A 21,640-nucleotide genomic window follows, 5' to 3' on the forward strand; every position below is an offset into this window, starting at 1 on the left:
GGACTTTCGTCGTTGCAGACGTAAACAAATCATATGGTAGGAGCAGACTTCTTGGATCACTTCGGACTTCTGTTGGACATTCAAAATCGTCGCTGGCCTGACAGACTAACATTGTACCACACCAATCACCAAGAAGTCGTGAACAGCAAGGACTACCACTCAATCTTAACATAGATACCCATTATCAGTATAAAAAGCTGCTCTCCTGATTTCCAAATCTTTTGAGGGAAAACCCCTACCTCCAAAAACATTCAGGTCTATCACACCATCAAGAAAACCTATAATTTGAAGAATATAACGAATCAAAAAGCTGCTAAGTTAGTTTCAAACTCACCATTAACAAGTACTGCAACAGAATTTGTTGTAGATGTCAATGAAAAAGAGTGGTACTGCTTTTAATGTAACGCAGTAAGTTTGGAAAATATGATTCAATGTGTCACTTGCCAATTATGGGTTCTCGAAGCTTGAGGTGAGGGCCTTAGAAGATGACAAAATTTATTAGTGCCCCAAGTATTTATAAACATTATAAATAATAATATTATAACAAGAAAATATTGTTATAAAGAATTGTTTTGTTTATAATATTATTTGTTTATAATTTCTGTTATCTTATATCCAAATTTTTATTCTTATAAATGAGGTGGTTGGAGGATGTGGAGGAGCATATCCGCAGATTTGGTATTAGAAGATGGCGAGTTAAGGCGCAAGACAGGGAGGTTTGGAAGGTGATTGTCGAGGAAGCCAAGGGTCTCTTTAAAACAAAACAAAAGTTCTGTAATAAATTCATTTTAGTTTTACCATAACATTACATTATTTTAAACGTATTTGTTATTACTATCTGTGGGTAAGATTTAGTATATTGCAGGTACGATTCGGGGGACTGGATTCCTAAACGGTACCGAATGCAGGGTCTGAAATAAATGTTTATAGTTCATGCATTATGTTCGTGAAAGAAACGCAGAATAAAAAAATTACATGACATGTAATTATCTGGATTTCTATTCGCTTAAAACATTGTGTGATGTTATAGGCATGACAGGCTTCAAATCTTTGAAGATTACTGAAGTAAAGGCTTTTAAGTTGGAGCAAGAATACCTTACCACCACCCTTTATTACAGGCCTACAAAAGTGTACTTAGCACTAAGGAGAATAAGAAGAGAGATCTATTGAATCTATTAGAGAATCATCACATTCCTAGTTGTTATTCACCACTTTATTACTCTTTGGAATAATAAATACGAAGTTTTTTCAGTTTTTTGTGTTTTTTAAAATATTCTATCAGCCTGATTTGCAAGATGATAATATCTTGTTCTAAAAAAGTGTCGCAAAACCATTTATCACGAACGATAAATTGAAAGATATGAAGCCTTCCGTACGAACTAGGCCAGTCGAGAACCTCCCGCGGCGGAAGTCAGTCATACTAACGAGGCTTAAGATCGGCCTCACGCGTCTAACCCATGGTTATTTACTAGTTGGTGGAAGAAGACCTAGATGTTTTTTTTTTGTAGGGAGAGGCTAACTGTGTGATCCATATCCTTGAAGAGTGCCAGGCTCTGCAACCAGAAAGGCATCGAATAGGACTACCACGTGACTTGCGCGCAATTTTAAAAGAGGATTCTGTACATACTGAGGAGCTATTTGCTTTTTTAAAAAATATTAGCTTATTCCATAGAATTTAGGTTAGGATATTGGATTTTCGCTTAGGTTAAACTTCATTTAAATGGGGAGTGGAATATCGAGTACCTCCCCATTAGAATGCATGCAAGGAGTGTAAGTTTGTGATTGTGTGTACGTATTTATTAGCATGAATGTATTTATTGGCATGAGTGTACTTATTAGTATGAACTGATGCCAAAGGAGGGGGGGGGGGAAATATATATATATATATATACATTCATACTAATATATATATATATATATTAGTATGAATGTATTTATTGGCGTGAGTGTATTTATAGTATGATGTCATTAGGTTGAATGTATTTATTATGTTGAATGTAGCAATTGGGTGCGAGTTGTTTTGTTTTTTAGGTTTTTAAATTTAGGTTTTTTATCTGGGGGCGAAGGAAATTTAATCAAAGTACTTCCCCCCCTATTAATAGTGAATTAGATTAGGTGGATAGGTAAATTATTTATCTTGAGCGACTAGCCCTTCATTATGTGGTCCACCCAGAAAATACAAGAAACGAGAGGATGGTGCCAACATATCAGCAACTCTCTCCCCTCCGTCGACTGTAGTCGATGGTCAAATGGTTGGAGAGAGAAGTTGTACTCCAGTGTCCCTCGGCTCCATACTGCTTGCCCGGGAAGCGAGGATGTAACGAGGGAGGAGGAGGAGGTGCCATCCGAGCACGAGGTGATTTTAAGGGACGAGACGGCGCTATTGGCCATGCTGTGGAAAAAAAAAAAAAATAGAAAATCGCACGGGTAAAATCGTGTGTGGGTAACTACCTACTAGTGTTTAGGTGGGGCGAATTGGGTCTGGACAATAGTGGGATTGGCAGAGGGAGAAGAGTGATCTGTTATATCCCTCTCACTACTTATCCCTAAACTACATTTAACATTAATTAACTTTATTTATTTTTTTTTAAACTTTAGAATTCTCTTTAGTCCTTTTCGAAAAGAAGAAAACAATTTATTAGATTTTGTACATTTTATATTGAACTTTTATTTTTATTGATTATTTTTTTCCTTATTTAAACTTTAAATGTAACATTTAAAAGATAAGAATAATAATTCAATTATGTTTGGCCAATTTAGCAAAATTTACTTTGTATTTTAACAACAGTAAATTTGAATTTGATAACAACAATATTTGTATAATTTGTAGTATGATGATTACTCTTTAATGCGTTTTTTGTTTGAATGTCCTTCATTAAATCCATTTAGAACCAATATCCTAGGAAGTAATGATACTAAAGGATCTTTGCATGATTGCAACCAACATTTATTAACAATTAATTCAATCGAAAATATTAATCAAATATTTAACTTTGTATGTCAGGCAATAAGATCTAGAAGTTTTATTTTAAATGATTGGTAGGTTATTACTTTTAAATATTTTTAATTTTAAATTCATTTAGTTTTACGATGCGAGTCTTGCGCGGACAGGCATAGTGTGCACATGGTTTTAAGAGTTCTCTTAATATTTGCTTGTATTTTACCTATTTATTAGTTTTTGATTTTAATTTTTTTGTGTTCTATTGGTTACATTGAGTGCCTATATGTTAGGAAAACGTATTTGTATCTTGGGAATAACTTTTTTGTGAGCCAGTTTCAGAGCCGAGATTGCAGTTTCCTTTTTGAGGAGTCTATAAAAGTCGTAATGTTGAAACTTAGTGTACAGAATTAACATTCGCAAGATATTCAAAGTACTGAATTTAAAGCCACATTCTCACGGAAAATTTAGGAAAATTTAATTCCAAACTTTGTGAGTGCCGATTTCTCCATACATCAGTGTTTTTGCTAGTTCTATCTGGTGTAATTTAAAACGCCAGAGGCAGGTAATAGTTGAGCTACGAACTGTGTCTTACTCCAATTTTCATAATTTTCCGGAAATAATTGTGGCATGCACGCTCTTTTGAAAGTTTTTTGATTTCTGTTTCTTGATTTGGAGTTAAATAACTTCTACATTAGTTGATAATTTAACAAATTGAGGTTGTCATTATGTGATATGTTTAGCTGTCATTTATTATTTGGATTTTGACTGAAATTTAACGAGCGGTTTTCGTGGAAATCGTTTTGCAAAATTGTGCACAAACTGGTCGATTACGCATAGTTTATCCAAATTGCTTCAAATTTTCAGTGTGATATTCTCGAGACTTCTTGTTAATGAAATATAATTTTTAGAAACATAGGACTTTTAATAGCTGAGTAATTAAAGAAGTAATTAATAAGAAGATTGTGGACTGAGGGTGAGTAGGTGAGGAACGCTAGGTAAGAAGCCATCTGGAGGGGAGAGCTAGCTGTGTTATCATACCTTCTTCATACGCCGATCTCTACTTGTTTGTCGATTTATTTACAAACACGACCTTGATCTGCATCAGAACAGAGTTCTTACTGAAACTTATTTCACTGTTTCGATCTTTTTCTTTTTTCAATTCACTAAGCGTAAATTTATTTGAAATGAGTGGTGATTTAGTGGAACTTTTTAAAAAATTGCGCTTGGAATTGAAAAATGACTTGGAAGATTCCCGTCTGAAGACGGTTGAAGAAATTAAAGAACACTTTAATGTTATTGACAGTAGAGTTAAAGTTGTCGAAACAAAAGTAAAGCAACTTGATCGTGAGATAAGGAAAAGGAATGTGGTTTTATTCGGAGTCTCGCAAGAATATTCTACTTACTGGGAGTTGGAAGGTTTTGTCTTTGATTTCCTAAAAGAAAAATTGGAGCCCAGTTTAGCTATTTCTGACTTAGATTTTGTCAGACGAATTGAAAAGATAGGCAATAAGGATAGGCCGATAATTGTAGGTTTCACAACATTTCGTATGAAACTGTTGGTAATGAAAAATGCCTTCAAGTTAAAAGAAACAAACATGGTTATAGTAGATGATTTTCCAAAGGAGGTGCTTGAAATACGCAAGAAACTGATGTCACAGTTTAGGGATGCCCGGAAGGATGGTAAATTTGCTATATTAAAATACGATAAATTAATAATAAAGGAGTATGATACTCGGCTCGCTTCAAACAAACGGCTGCTCTCTGATTCACCGCCCACGGCTCCTGAACAGGAAGTGAGAAAAGAGAAAAAGACGCTAAGCAAGAAGAACAAAACGGATACTGATGTAAAGAGTGTTAAGACTACTTTAGAGCGTTTCGCGTTCCGACCTCGTTCTGATTCTTCTTTGAGTCAGCGTGATGATCAGGAATCGATGACTACGGACACTCCTTCTTCTGTTAAGTAGCAATTACCGTATGCTAATGGTAAGCGATTGGACATTTTGGTGTATAATGTGGCAGGATTAAAAAGAGCTTCTACAAGGAATTCTATATCTTATAGGCTGCCGGATTGGGCTAATGATGGTAGACTTTGCAAATTCCAGGCAGGTTTCAGGAGCAATTATTCCACAACAGATAATGTATTCACTCTTTTAAACGTAATTAAATATAAACTTAGTAAAAAAAAAAACAAAAACAGAAGGTCTATACATTATGTTGTGGATTTCTCGGCTGCCTTCGATACTATTGATAGGCATTCCCTTATTTGCAAACTTCTTAATCTAGCAGTTTCCTCTAAAATAGTCCGATCGGTTGAAGGCCTTCCATCACACAATATTGGTAGTGTATGGTGTACTTTTATTATATTATTTATATATATATATTATTATTACTATTGTTATTTTCCTTTATTTCATTTTCTGGTTTATATTACAGATGTTTATTTCAATTATTTTCATTGTATTATTATTTTTCCTTCTCTTTTACTCTTCTAAGGAATTTAGGAAATATTTAAGAAATCTATGTTGTATTCATCTTCTAAAATATTAGTTATTTATTTCATTTATTTTATTATATTATTATAATTATTTTATTATTATATTATTATTATTTTTTGGTTTTTCTTTTTTTTTCACTTTTTATAATGTAATTAAATTGTTTTCATTTTGTAATATGTATACAGATTTCATTATTTCGTTATTTCATTTATTTTAATTTTATTGTATTATTATTTCTCTTTCTTTTTCATTTTTTTAAATGTTAGAAGTTAAATTGCATTCATTTTTAATGTCCGCTACATAGACTCCTCCGACGATCAATTGATCAGAGATAAAATCTTTATTATTACATTATATAATGTATATTTATTTTAATTATTGTAATTTATTTGTTAAATAAAGTCTACTACTACTACTAGTTTTACGATGCATTATTTTTAAGCTTTGTTACAATAATTTACGCTGTCCCGGCGTAACTTCAGTGGAGAAGGGGTGGGCCGAGGTGTAGACACAAAAAAAAAAATAAATAAATAAATAAAAAAAGTAAAATAAAATTAAAAAAAAAGAAAATATATACAGGGTGTTCATTTTAAGACGGCTCAAATGCTTTGTACTGTGCCTTCAAAGGTGCCTCCTCTGGCTCGCAAGCCAGGTTAGCCTGGAGGTTATCAACTGTTCTCTGTATCTGAGGAGGCACCTTTGAAGGCACAGTACATGCTTCACAAGTTGAGTAAAGTGCATTATTTGATAAATTAAGAAATAAGTATGATCCTTTACTTGAAAGATATTGATCACTTAAATATGTGGCAGGAGGTTTCCAATTTTTTTAGTAATTAAACGCAACTCTCCCAAAATTATCAAATAATTATTAAACCTTCTTGTTTGTAACAGATGTAAAATTAATTTTTAGCAATTTTGTGTATGCTTGAGAACATTTAAAGCTCTTAACATTTGATTTTTCTTAGAAAAATCACTCGGAAAACTATTTATTTCCCGATATTCAGAAAAATACTAGCTTTACTGCCTTGGCAATATTTTTAGTAGAAAGGGGATGAAGAAATACATAAAAATGACCTATCGCGTGCTCTTCTTTCTCTTTGATAACAAGTTAAAAAATTGAAATATGATTAATAAATACCAGATTTTGAAATGGCCTAGCACCTTTAATTTTGAAGATATCGAATTGCAGTTTCCGGTTTCTTTCATAACTTTTTATACTCTTTAAAACTGTGTATATGAAAATGGGGGTCAACTGCGAACCCTCATTTTTGGTCGCGCGTCAGCCGCGTATGCGGGCAGGAATCAAGTCACATATTCTGAAACTAGAGGTGACGGGCAACAAATGTTTCCTCTATCATTTTTTGCTCAGATTAACCGTTTAAGCATGAAATGCATTTGAGCCGTCTTAAAATAAACACCCTGTATATACGAGTATATGTTGTGCTTGGGCGCCACGCCGTTTTAAAATAGACGGCGAGATCTAAGGGGTAAGGGGAAAAAGGTAGAAAAACAAAAGAAAAGGCAAGTGGGAGTATATAATGCGTATAATGTAAAGAAAAACTATTAAGCACAAAAAACAGAACAGAATATAATTGCAAATGCAGCCTTGTTCACTGAATTTAAGCGTTACGTTAATTACGTAACCTGTGTATTTGATAGGGCTTGAAACAATAATCTTACTCCCTAGACAAAAAGAAAAACATATTTACATGAAAAATTATTATTATTTATCATTAGAAACAAAACTTTTCTTAAGGGAAAAAAAACACAAACCTGAAACTTCCTGAAACTTTTAAACAAATTGAAATAATACACTAACTGATTTTTTTTAAATGTTCAAAATAAAAGAAAACTTACCCCAGGCCTGGTTTTTTTTTCTTTAATTGAGTAAAATTGTAGTTACGGATTGTTCCGAAGCGCCGTCTTCTTTCTTCGGGATCCCCACACGAAGATTTTCCTGTGCTTTTCCTTCTTCCCTTTCTGTTGTTTATTCCGTAGAGTGTAATCCCCTCAATGGGAAATCTTACCATAGGACTGTCCTACGCCACTGGTAACGCCCTCATTTCTACGAAATTTTCCCAATTTTCTACAGGAAATTGGAAAACCAAATCCGGCAAGCCGTTAAAAAGGAAAGTACAGGGCACCACTGCTCATAAGCGCTCCTTGAGTCTCACTACTCACTCTCGCGAGCTCCGCGTACCCCCTACGCGCCGCTCTGTTTGCTTCTTCGACAACAATCCGAAGTCCAACTCTCCTCTATTGTACTTATACATAGAAATACGTATTTCTTATCTCTATACATACACATACAATGTATTCTAGGCCTACACTTGCTATTAAATTCTATTATTTACGAGTAATTTAAAATTATTAATAATTTTTGTTACCCGAATTGTTATTCGGTAAGAGCTTGAATTATATATTTATGTCTGAAGTTCAGTTTACTATTTTGTGTCTATTATCGAAGATTAATTCAAAGTTTCTATTCTGTTTATCTCTGATGGATGTCTTTTCATGTATTTTTTTTTTTTTTTAGCGCATCAACAGCTGAGGTCATTAGCGCCCGGAGCTTTTTCCAGTGCACTGCCGGCCTCCGGACAGTGTTCTCTCGTTACTGACAACACTGTCCATCACCGGACAGTGAGCTGTAAGAAGCTCCTAGGAAGAGAAAATCTAAGGGTCAGCTGCTGGATTCGAACCCGGGACCTCCGCGTGGGAGTCCAGTATGCTAACCTCATAGCAAATCCCTTCCCTCTTTTCATGTATTATTATTATTATTATTTTTTTTTTTAATTTCCTATGTTTGTCTAATTCAGCAAGAACTTTTGTTTTTTGTTTTTCAAAATTATTATGTATTAATCAGGCCAACTCTTTGTTTAAAGTACAGTCTACTATAAAACAATAAATAAATAAATCATATTATTTTTAGCCAAATTAAGTTTTGTGTATATTATTATATTGTTAGTTGTAAATTCTTAAGATACATTTCAAACAATTTATTCATTGTAAATTCTATTGTACATATGTAGCTCTTTTAATTATTATTGTTTAAGAGAAACTTTTATTTATTTTAAGTAAATAAAATAAGTGACGTCCCTTATATCTCGTCTAGTGACGAATCTACCACGTCCAAGACATCAAAGAAATCTCGCATGAAAAGCAGTGTACCAAGAAATAAGAAGCTCACCACAAAAACAGTGGTTAGGTTCACGAATTGCTGCTTAAAAGCGGAAGGTTCCTTTACCTAATCACCACTACCGTCACTGAAAACAGCTTCAGGCAGTTTGTCTGACGTAGCTGCTCCTCCAAGGGTATTGACATCTAACCCTGTCTCACCACTAGCACGTGAGGAAACTATGGACACTAAACCGGTCAACAAAGAACCGAAATCACACAAACCACCACCAATTTACGTCAAGAACGTTACAAGATACGCCACATTCTGCGAAGCTTTATCGTATGAAGTAGGTCGAGAAACGTTCACTTGTAAAGCTGACTTAATTAGTTTGGTTCAGGTCGTGCTAGAGTAAAGATGGTCTGTTCTAATTTTTAATTTATAAATGGTTACAGTAGTCACGCAGTAGTGAAATTTGGCTAATGACGAAAGTGATGTGATAAAAGTGTCTCCATAAATTTTGAACGTTTTTCGTGGAGCGATTATCGAGATATTAATTGTTTAAATAAAATTTTTGGAAGGCCCTATGGGGGAAGTCTCAGGTATGAGTGGTGGTGCAGCAGTATTTGTCAATGAATCTCTATTTACTATCCTCACGGCTTCTTTCAATTCAATGGCAGAAGAATTAAAGTCATTACGTAAAGATACAAATGCACTTACTGAGGAAAATAAACGTATATCAAATTCAGTCACATCTCTTGATAAGAATTTAAAAAAAAAAAAAAAAAACTTCAATGATGTTAAGCGAGAAATTATGGATTTGAAACAACAAAATAATTTACTAAAACAAGAAAATGTTCAACTTAAAAATGAAATTATTGAGCTGAAAAAATCGATACGCAATGACGCAATTAAAATTACGAACTTTCCTGTTCTCGAACATTTGAAAATTGCTTGGAGATTTTTTGAAAAGATATGTGAACAGATTAAATTTAACTGTAACAAAGATATTATTCAAAATTGTTATCGTTTAAAAAACAGAAATATTGATTACGCGCCCCCAATTATTGTTAAATTTTTGAAAATAGTGACAAAGTTTTCGTTTAGGTTTTTGGAATATAGAAGGGTATAAAAATATTTATTCTTTAGATAGTAATACTGCTGAAATGTTTGGAAATTTGAACGTGCTTTGTTTTTCTGAAACATTGGCAACTATTGAAGATTTGTGCCTTCCTCACTTTTTTATTGGCTTTGATAAATTTCAAATTTTGGCTGCTAAAAAATTTAGAGTGGGCCGTCCATCAGGGGGTCTACTTATTTTAACAAATAAAACTACTGTGAGGGAGGTCGAAATCATAGATAGTTCGGAGTCTTGGATTTTTTTGAAATGTAAGATAAACAGGAAACACTTAATAATTAGTAATGTGTATATAAGGCCTAAGTCACAAAAGATTATTTTTGATAAATTTAATTCTGTTCTTTATGAGCTTTCTATACAATTCTGTAGCACTAGAATCATAATCGCTGGTGATTTTAATGCGAGAATCTCGGATTTAAATTCAACAGATGAGGAAATCTTTGAAAACTCTTCCTTGTTCAGTATTAGAACATCTTTAGATAATATTATGGCAATCGAAATAGAGAAGAAAAGGAAAAATTAAAAAGTATAAAACAGGAAAATAAGGTAGTGGAGAGGCATGTTCTTAGAATTTGTACACAAAATGTTAGGACACGGAGGGGAGAGGAGAGATTAGAAGAATTGGAAACTGCAAGAGAAAATCTCAAGTGGGATGGACATAGATGCTTGGAGAAGAAAAGGGAAAGAGCTGGCAGCGGACTCTGCTTCCCAGTAGGATTGGTCCCCGTGGGAAGTCTGACCATTACTCCCGTAAGGGAAGGCCTATACAAAGATAAAAAAAAAAATAAAAAAAAAAATAATTTAATAAATAGGAATAAAAATAAATAAAATAAAATAAAAAAATAGATAAAATGAAAAAAAAATTAGGTGAAAATGTTAATTATGCCAATTAAGTAAAATATTTTAAGTTTAATACTTCTTATGTAATATCTGATTGATCTGTACGATAATTATTTATTTTAATTTAATATTGTATGTATTATATACATATATGTTTTTTTGTATAACCTTTGTATAAATAAAGGCTTTATTATTATTATTTTTATTATAGATAATATTATAAATGAACCTGGCTTATGGCTGACAGAGATAATGGAAAGTTTCGGTATTTGGGTATGTAACGGTAGATCGTACAATGACCGTCCAGCTTCATATACATACATTAGTGAACAGGGTTGTAGTGCAATTGATCAAATTTGGATCAGCTCCCAATTCCTTGTACTTTGCAAGTAGTTAGCAATCCTGAAACTTCTAAGCATTTGCCTTGTATGTCTTGTAATTTAAATAATTAAAATGTTTACTCAGTTTTACCCAGCATAAGAAGCTAGAGAAACACATATGTAACAATTTATGTATATTATAAAAAGTAAATAAAGAAGTATTGATTAATTACTGACCTAATTGTCAACGCCAGTACTGTTGAAAGCTACAGAGGCATTGTAACGTATTTAAAGAGCCACAATGGCGACCTCACTTTCCAGTTAGAAGATGACAAGGCGTATCGCATTGTCAACAGACACCTGCACCAGAGCACACCTACTGAGATGATTAAAAAAAGAGATCGCAGAACTTGGCCACACTGTCTGAAATGTTGCTCCTGTAATACAACCTGTAATTAAACAAACACTTCCACTATTCTTCGTGGACTTGGAGCCAAAACACGTAGCGAGGTATTCGAAATCGACACCCTCTGCTTCTGTAAAATAAAAATAGAAAAACCTCGAAAACAGAGGAGCAAAGTGCAATGCAAGCGCTGCCAAGAGTTCGGCACATACGCGGCTACTTCCAGCATAAGCCAAAGTGAGCCAAGTGCGCTGGTCTATCTCTTATCCGACTGCACAAGCCATCCAACACACCTTGAAAGTGCGCACTTTGCATTAACGTTGCCAGCTACAAAGGTTGCAATGTTCATCGCATACCACAGCGCATTCCAAGAACTCCCGTCTATGAACATCCTTCTGTGCAAAGAAGAACACATCCGGCCGTCTCCACGTCTCCTTCATAACTCAAGAATAACAACTACACTTCTCTTCAACTATAAGCAAGCAACAAAAAATAACTATCCAGCTATCAAAGGTAATGTCCACTGAGCAGATGGCTAATTTCCACGTGATGAGATCTCTCCATCAACCAGTTTATCCATTGGTTTATTCTTTTAAAGAGTATGACATTTAGGGAAACATTGCAAATAAGTTTGTCTGTCTTGGGATACGTCCGGCCAGCAGATAAATTCACGGGTTATTTTCAAGCAATCCTCTTACGCTTTGTGGTTTGATGAAGCTCTTTTAATAGTACTGGTACCATCTTGTTTAGTACTACTACCTGGCTGTATATCTTGATGTAAAATCTGATTTAGATAATGGAACGCTGACTGAAGAATCTGCGGCTGTGTCTCTGAACCAGCGTCTTCAAGTTCATTCAAGCAGTCCCTAACTAAGTGTATGGGCAATATAAAGCTCAGGACGTTATATGTATTTATGTATGTTATGTATAACAGTTATGATGATATACTCGTAGCTCTACATTAAACTTCACAAACTTTTTTTATAATACCCTGAAGAAGCTTGTAAAAATTACCGAAACGTTGGTATAAAACAAAAAAGTTGTTGATAGATAAGACTGCACCTCGATATTCACCAAAAATCATCTATCAACAACGGTCGAAAAAACCATAACCATCATTTGTTTTTGTGTTATGCTGGCCGCGGCTCCCCAGACAAATTTCAAGACCAAAACTCTATTTATACAATTTAAAGAAATTCAATACTTCCCATCACCTAGCGCACAAGACCAAATAAAAATAATGCTTAGTGATCAAGTAAAAAAGTGTTGTTTGTAAGTAAAGTCTCCATGTTTCAAGTAGGAGGGGGCCGTAATCATGGGAAGGTAGCTTGCTAACTAGATGCGGTATTACAGTGATTCAGATTCCTCAAGCTTGACAATTTACAGAGAAAACAGCCTTAAGCTGTCTTATGAGAGCATAAAGTGAAAGGCGGAGTTTTGTCCCATTAGAGATGAGGTAGACTGAGGTGTGTGTGTGTGGGGGGGGGGTAAGTGGTGAGTACCAGCCACTGCCTTTATAATCTATCCATGAGCACACAATTAACTTGTTACTCTAAAAAACTAATATTTATGTTTGGTGGCGGTAAACATGATGGTTGGCCGGCCTGTTATTAGAGAAGACTTGCCTACAGTAGGTCCTCCACAGCCTCCTTGCCCAAATAGATAGGTAAGGTAACCCCACACAGAGACCCAGGTCCCTCTCTATATAGTTACCTACAAACATACATACAGATATTATCGCCTAAAATCTTATTTTCACTATTGATTCTCTGCGATATTTCATTTTTTTTAAAAGAAATATGATTATTTTACTTGTCTTAAGTAGTACTAAGTCTTGCAAACAGAAATATTGGGGACGAATAACAAAAATTAAGTAGGGATTCTTAGCTTTCGGTTAAAGTTAATGTAAAGAAATTCGCTAAGCACACATCTTACTGGAACAATACGAAACCTCTACCAACTAAAAGACTTTCTGAATAAAGATCAGTTTGGCACATTTCTATAATTTTTCTTTGGCAGCGAACTTTAACCTACACCTTTTAAAGAGCGGCTTTTATTTAAGGCGAATCCTTATTTCCTTGTTTTATATATAAGTTACAGGCACGTAAATAGATGACGTCTGACCTACTTAGGACTGCTGAAGACAGCATCCTTCTTTTATTATAAAAGTGGTCACGCGTCCAGCCGGAACAGTTCCGTATTTCCATCAGTGTCAAGATCACCTATTCTAACCAGTGCTAGTGAGTCCAGCCGCGATCACCTAGTGTATATTCTGCCAGGTATTTCTGTAATTTTAGATGTAAGACATTAAGACTTGATAAACATTATTTTACAATTTATACTTCCATTGCATGTAAGCAATTTCTTTCCTTTTATTACCATTTAATCATTGTGCGAATAACGTTGATGTAATTGTAATAATTGTAATAAACCCTTTTTTAAAAAGGCTCTTCTTGTTACAAGTACCGTAACTGGCGCAGTCGGTAGGACCTGGGTAAAGAGAATATTTACTCGTTTGTTTCAACAATTTAAGGGAGATCCCGCATCTATGTATTCCATTATATTGTAAGTATAGATATCGTAATTGTGCATACTTCTGACAATTTGAATTTTTATTGAATTAATTATTGGAATAAGAATTAAGAATTTTTGAATTATCAATCGAATCGAAGGCGTAAGATTTTAATCGGATATTTTGGTAGACTCTAATTAAAATAGCAACCATGGCAGCAGCAGTACCTCTGGTACCAATCCTAAAAAAAAAAGAGTACGGCGACATGATCCCGGAATTTCATGGGGAGCCCGAACTATTGTTCAGATTTTTAGAAATTGGGGAAAAGTTAGTGACGAAATTCTTGAACGTAGCAGACCCTAATGATTTTCAAAACGAATATCTACAATTCTATCCAAAATCAAGGGACCTGCAGCCACAATAGTCCATAACGCTCAATTCAGTACCTTCAATGACCTGAAAAACATACTAATAAACGCCTATTTGGATAAAAGGGACGAGTTTACTCTAACCGCTGAATTAGTTAACTTGAAGCAGTCAGCAGACGCACCAATAGAATTCTATCAAAAGATACAAAAGATCCTAAACCTTCTATTAAGCTATTTTAGAAACCACAAGAATCAGGTTGAGTACGGAATACTCAGTGAACACGCCCGAGGCTTAGCCCTCAGAACTCTACTCAAAGGACTACCCGAACCTATTGGGTCCATCCTTAAGGCAAAGAACCCCATGGACTTAAACACAGCATTATCAATGCTTACTAACGATTTCCAATACAACCTAACCACTAAACAGTCGATATTTCATACACAAACACACCCGACAAGGCCAAAGACATTCCATCCACAAAGGCCTAGAAAACACGTTTGTTGCACCGCGAAACTATTTTGTTCCCCCACGACAGACTCTGTAACCAAGGTTGCCACAATTAGAATCAGCACCCAAAACACGGATTACTCCACAACAAACAACATCTCAATATATACAATACCCACGTCCACCGGTACGGAACCAGCAATCACATATCCCGCCTAGACAAAACGCCCCTACATACTACGAACAAACGGGACGGACACCCATGAGTATTTCAACCAGAAACACTTACCGCCCACAGTCAGCTATTAGCAGACCCAACAGAACCCGGAACCTATAGTGGAAGAAAGCGAAGAAAGGGAACCACCAACACCTGAACTATCGTCCTATTGACAAACTCAGAACTCCAGCGGGTTTCAAATATTAAGCTTAGCATCGAAAGAAAACGAACTACCCTACATTATAGACAACAAGACCGGTTTTCGAATATTACTGGAGACTGGGAGCAGGAAGTCGTTTGTAAAAAAGACAATCGCAGAAGCGTATTTCTGCGAAAGTTTAAAGCACACACCGTTCGAAGTGACCACTAGACACGGGACCACTAAGGAGAAATATAGCACTCGCGTAGGCATTACGGAACTCACTGGAATCAAAGGGAAGACGGCGGAGTTCTATCTCTTTGATTTCCACGACCACTTCGATTTATTATTAGGGTTAGATTTAATAAAAGAATTAGGTGTAATAATTAATTTCGAAAAGAACAAATAAAGTTAGGAAAGAAAACGGTAGACAATTAGGTAAATTTTTCACGAATTGAAGGACTTTCGAAAGATAATTACGATACGTGGAAACTTCAAATGCAGGCGTTATTGATAAAAAATGATGAGTGGGGCTACGTAAGTGGTGAAATAACTAAACCCGCTTTAATAGGTGATGATTCTACTTCTGTGAAAGCTATAAGCGAACGGATCAAGAACGATAACAAGGCGAAATCGGACATTATATTGTCAATTTGTGCTTCAGAATTGAAACAGATCAAAAACTGTGAAACGTCTAGAGATGTGTGGTTAAAGTTGAAAGGTGTTTACCAATCAAAGGGACCCGCGAGAAAAGCAACACTGCTTAAACAATTAACGCTTCAGCGCATGGAGGAAGGTGGAGACATTAGAGAGCATTTGAACAAGTTCTTCGATGCAGTTGATAAACTTTGCGAAATGGAAGTCACTGTGAATCCAGATCTCTTAACAATTATGCTATTATACAGTCTTCCAAACACCTTCGACAACTTTAGATGTGCGATTGAATCGCGGGATGTGCTACCCACACCTGAGGCGCTGCGTATTAAAATTATAGAAGAGTCTGACGCAAGAAATAATTATAGTCGGAATTCTTCTCCAAACGCAATGTATGTGGAAAAACAATAAAAGAAATGGAGTAGCATTACGAAAAATGATGGAAATAAATTTAAGAAACTAAATAAGCCTGAAATTCGATGTTACCGGTGTAAACGTGTGGGACACAAGGCAAATGAATGCCGTAGTAAATTTCAAAACAAACAGACCGCCAAAAATGTGGAAAATGCTAAGGATGTTGATTTATTCATTTCAGAAGCATTACATATACATCAAGACAATACAAGTTGGTGTCTGGATAGCGGAGCAACATCACATTTATGCAAGGAGATTTCTAAATTTACACGCTTATGTGAAGACGGGCCGGGCAAGCTCAATCTTGCGAATGATACCTCTACTGACGTTGCCGCAAAAGGAATAGTTTCCATAACTACAGGTAAACCAAAAGAAATGACAAATGTAACGTTAAATAATACACTACATGTTCCAGACTTACGAACTAATTTATTATCAGTTGCCAAAATAACTGACAATAATTTGCAAGTATTATTTAAGAAAAACTGCGCTCTGATAATGGGAACGAATAAAGAAATTGAAATAAAGGCGAACCGCGTAGGCGATCTATATTTTGTAGATGAAGTCCAGAATCCTACTTGCAACTCAGTTAATGATAACTCATACAAAGAGCTTGAAAAGTGGCATCGCCGAATGGGTCACATTAATGTCAAAGACTTATTAGTGGCATCCAAGAAAGGTATTATAAGAGGGATAAATCTAAAAAATACCAATTACAATTTTAGGTGTGACATCTGTTTTAGAGGAAAAATGACACGAACACCATTACCAAAACGATCAGATAAGGATGTAGATTTATTAGAAATTATACATTCGGACGTATTCGGACCTGTACGAGTTGAATCGCACAGAAAATCAAAATACATGGTGACTTTTACTGATGATAAGTCCAGGTGGACTGAGGTCCGGTTTCTTAATTCTAAGAAGGATATATTAAAAATTTTTAAGGAATTTGTTAGCATGGTCGAAAACCAGAAGAATAAAAAGATAAAATGTCTTCAGACCGATAACGGATGTGAATACGTTAATAGTGAGTTTGATGGATTTCTAAAAAGTCGAGGTATACGTCGACGACTTTCAGTTCCGTACACCCCTGAACAGAATGGAATATCTGAAAGAAAAAATATAACTTTAATAAATATGGCCAGATGTTTACTGATTCAATCGGGTCTTCCAGATAGCTTTTGGGCGGAAGCTGTGAATACAGCGAATTATATTAGAAATCGATGCCCAACAAGTAGTTTAGACGGCTTAACTCCGTACGAAGTTTGGAACGGAAGAAAACCAAGTGTAAAATATTTTAAAGATTTTGGATGTCGCGTATACTGCTTGAATACCAAACCTTCTAGAGGAAAATTTGAGCCAAGAGGAAAAAGCGGAGTATTTTTAGGCTATTCCGAAGAAGCTAAAGGCTATAGAATTTGGTTGGAGGATGAAAAGAAGGTTATTATAACTCGAGATGTAAAATTCATCGAGGAGAGCAATACCAACACACCTACTTCAAATAGAAATTCTTCTGATATTTTCGAGGATTTTATTGAGCAAGAAGTGAATGCGGAAGAACCCCAACAATTAGAAACTGTCGAAATACAAATAAATGACAATACTGAGATAGATAGATCTGATCAAAATAAAATAGAATCTAAAAGTACTGAGAAAGAACAAAAACTACGAAGGGGACCAGGAAGGCCAAAGTGGATTCGGACAGGATCGAGAGGTAGACCTCGTAAACAATTTAATCAATTACCAATATTGGAGGAAGAGGAAACTGAAGAAGTTAATCTCACATCTTCTGAAGAAGTTATGATTTCCGAAGTACCTTTCGAGCAGGCGTTGAATGGTCCATCTTCCAGTGAATGGCGCGAAGCAATTGCCAATGAAATATCACAAATAATCAAAAACAGAACTTGGGTCTTAGTCGACAGAGAAGTTTCTTCTCATGTAATCGGAAGCAGAATTGTTTTAACAAATAAATACAAATCCGATGGATTTTTAGAAAAAAGAAAGGCTCGCCTGGTGGCACAGGGGTTTACACAGAAACCCGGAATTGACTTTGATCAGACTTTTGCACCTGTTGCAAGATTAAGTTCTGTTCGACTGTTAACGTCTATAGCTGCTCGTCATAATTTATTTATAAATCAACTCGACGTTGCAACTGCCTATTTGAATGGCGATTTAAGAGAAGAAATTTATATTGAGCCACCAAAAGGCCTAGAAGAAGCTCTTAAAGTTATTAAAGAAGGTGATAGATTTCAAAATGACATCAGGAAGAGTGCTGGTGAAATGTTGAAAGGGATTAAAAATGGCGATATGATTTGCCGCCTCAATAAAGCGCTCTATGGATTGAAGCAGGCTGGTAGAACCTGGTATCTTAAGCTGGATAAAGTGTTGAGGGAACTTGGAGCTGTACCTTCGAAATGCGATCCATGCCTATATCGCCTAAGTAAGGGGAAGTTTCCAACACTAATATTGATTTACGTGGACGATATTCTAATTGCCTCTTCGAATAAACAAACTATATCCCTTCTAATAAATGATTTATCAAAAAATTTCGAAATAAAGAATTTGGGCGATGTGAATTATTGCTTGGGTATTGAATTCAATCGTGATAATAATAAAATAACTTTGAATCAAAGAGGTTTCATTCAAGATCTTCTGGAGAGATTCGGGATGACTGATGCAAAAACTGTTAAGACCCCAGTTAACGTTAGTGCTAAACTATCAAAGCCCAAGGACCAACCGTCTACGGAAGACAGTCGGCTGCCGTATAGAGAACTAGTTGGCGCATTAAATTACTTAGCATTGGCCACTAGGCCAGATATAAGTTATGCTGTGAGCTGTCTGGGACAATATAATAATTGTTACACAAGAGAGCATTGGATAGCCGCCAAACGTGTGTTGAGATATTTGAAGGGAAGTTTAGAGATTGGAATTTGCTATTCATCTGATTCTGAGTCACTAAGAGCTTATGTAGATGCCGATTGGGGTAGTAACGTAGATGATAGAAGATCCTATACTGGTTTCGTTTTTATACACGCAGGTGGTCCCATCACTTGGCAATCCAAAAAACAAAGAACGGTTGCCTTGAGTTCAACAGAGGCGGAATTTATGGGAATGACCGAAGCCGTAAAAGAAAGTATTTACCTCCTGAGATTTCTTGAAGAAATTGGATATGAAGATTTTACTACAATTACATTATTTAACGATAATAAGAGGGCACTGAAATTAGCTGAGAACCCCGTACTTCATAACAGGAGTAAACACATTGATCTAAGGTATCACTTTATTAGGGATGCCGTCAAGCAAAAATTAGTAAAGGTTGAACACTTGGGCACCGAAGACATGTTGGCTGACTTATTAACAAAGGGTCTCTCTGGACCTCAACATATAAAATTAATGGATATGATGAAACTTATGAAAATCTCAACTACTGCTTGAGGGGAAGTGTTAAGAAAATAATATACAAGCCGTGGTTGAATGTGTGTGTGTAGGGATAAAAGAGTGGGGAGATCACTTTTGCCCTGCTAGAGTCAGTCTGTTCGTGTGATACTAGCGGCCAGCATTTTAAATTGTGCGTGTTTATTTTGTTGTATTCTTTTTTTGTTTATTTTAAATATATGTGAATAAGTTGTGTCTTTTATTGTGTAATAATAGTTGATCATAAGGTTTTCGCTTTCTTAATTTTAACCCCTAACTTTAACAAAAATGATATAATTAATCAATTTTTATGTTGTCGGGAGTTACCTGACAACTGGTAAACATATTTTTCAAGTAATGTTCATATTTAGAAGAAATTAAAGTTTCTTGGAAGTCATGTATTGGCATTTGCACAGATGGTGCTCCAGCTATGACTGGACATCTAAAAGGATTTGTAGCACATGTTAAAGAACTGAATGAGGATATATTAGTTACCCATTGTTTTTTGCATCGAGAAGCACTTGTTACAAAATTTTTGCCATCAGATTTGAAAATAGTCCTGGAACAATGTGTTAAAATGGTTAATTATATCAAATCAAGACCATTAAAAAGTCGATTATTTAGTAAATTATGCCAAGCTATGGAAGCCAAGTACGAATCCTTGTTACTCCATACAGAAGTAAGATGGTTGTCCAGAGGAAAAGTTATATCTCGTGTACTGGAATTAAAAGACGAAATGAAAATGTTTTTTGAACAAGATAAAAATTATGAATTTGTTCATTTGTTAGAAGATAAAATATGGTGTACTAAACTAGCTTACTTATCAGACATTTTTGTTATTTTTAACAACATCAATTCAAGTATGCAAGGGCCTAATGAAAATATCTTAAACTCAACCGATAAGCTGGTGGGATTCAAAAAACAAATAACTATGAAAGAATAAAGCTCAGGAAGACAATTTAGAAAAGTTTGAGTAAGTCCCTAAAGACAGTTATAAAACTATTAAATTAATTGTTATTGATCAATTGACAACATTAGAAGAGAGAATTATTCATTATTTCCCAAAATTAGATATTAAGAAATTTGATTGGGTTCGTAATCCATTTCTCATAACGGATACTTCTATATTTGACTTAACTTTGAATGAAGAGGAAGAACTCATTTTGCTTTCCAATAATCGAGATTTAATTTTAAAACATTCAGAAGAATCAATTAATTCATTTTGGATTAACGTCAGATGCGATTATCCAATGATAGCCAAAAAAGCTTTAAACATATTATTACAATTATCCACATCTTATTTGTGTGAATTCGGATTTTCAGCACTAGCCAATATTAAAACTAAAAAAAGATCAAGATTGTTAAATGTAGAAGACGATATGAGAGTAGCGTTGTCATTTTTACGACCAAATATAAATGAAATTATCAAAAAACATCAAGCTCAAATTTCGCACTAAAAATATTTTTATTATTAACTTGTAGTTAATCCCTTAATAAACGTTTAGTTATTATTGTAGTATATATTAGTTTATTTCGTATATTTAAAATTTTTGTCATAAACTATTTACGCAGTGTGTTGTAGAAAATAAATAATTTTTATCTTTTTCTTTGTGTGCCGCCAAATTTTGAAATCGCTAAATATGTGCCGCAACAAAAAAAAGGTTGAGAATCACTGATGTAGGATAACGGGTTGTTCAAATTTGCTTGATATAGCTAGGTTGGAGTCTTTCCTGGATGTTGATTGTCGTGCGGTCCTCCGAGTGGCAGCAACACATTTACGAGCCGGGGATCTTGAATTGTTAACAAATTCCTCATTTTCTAATTTCTATAAAAAGCTTAATCTTATAGACGAGGGTCCGCAGCCTTACTTGCTCAGTGATAAAGTAGCATTCGGGTTTATCCGATTGTTTGCACAATTGAGACTGATGGGAAAGCACGTGGGTAAATACTCAGTGGAAGGGGGTAACTTGTTTGTCAGATGGGATGGGCAGTGCGAAGAATGCGGCGTTGTGGTTCGATTTCATGCATTTTCTTACTCCAATGTCCCACATATGCCACCTGTAGGCAGAACTCCCCAATCCCTGTTTGTGATAACAAGGAAGAGCAAGTAATCTCTCTTTTAAATAGGCAAAATAAATCACAAGTTTAAGACCTCTAATTTATTGACCGAAGCAAACACTAATGAGCTAGACAAACTTATTACATCTTTTTGGAGGGTA

The 21,640-nt window shown here is 35.0% G+C and overlaps 1 protein-coding gene and 1 long non-coding RNA gene across 5 annotated transcripts in view; both read left to right on the forward strand.

Annotated features, from left to right (window-relative positions):
- Positions 1 to 1,255, forward strand: part of LOC141448066 (uncharacterized) — a 21,976-nt gene extending 20,721 nt beyond the window's left edge. For all 4 annotated transcript variants that reach the window (XR_012454821.1, XR_012454824.1, XR_012454822.1 and 1 more), the window contains exon 8: positions 641 to 1,255. This is a non-coding gene — a long non-coding RNA (uncharacterized lncRNA). The remainder of the gene's footprint in view (positions 1 to 640) is intronic.
- Positions 1,256 to 4,125: 2,870 nt separating this feature from the next.
- Positions 4,126 to 4,905, forward strand: LOC141450464 (uncharacterized). The gene has a single exon (XM_074121302.1). It carries the CDS (start codon positions 4,126 to 4,128, stop codon positions 4,903 to 4,905), a length of 780 nt encoding a protein of 259 aa, XP_073977403.1.
- Positions 4,906 to 21,640: the final 16,735 nt, after the last annotated feature.

This window comes from Rhodnius prolixus, unplaced genomic scaffold, assembly GCF_049639745.1.
Source record: "Rhodnius prolixus isolate KJV_2025 unplaced genomic scaffold, Rpr scaffold_1, whole genome shotgun sequence".
Lineage (NCBI taxonomy): Eukaryota > Metazoa > Arthropoda > Insecta > Hemiptera > Reduviidae > Rhodnius > Rhodnius prolixus.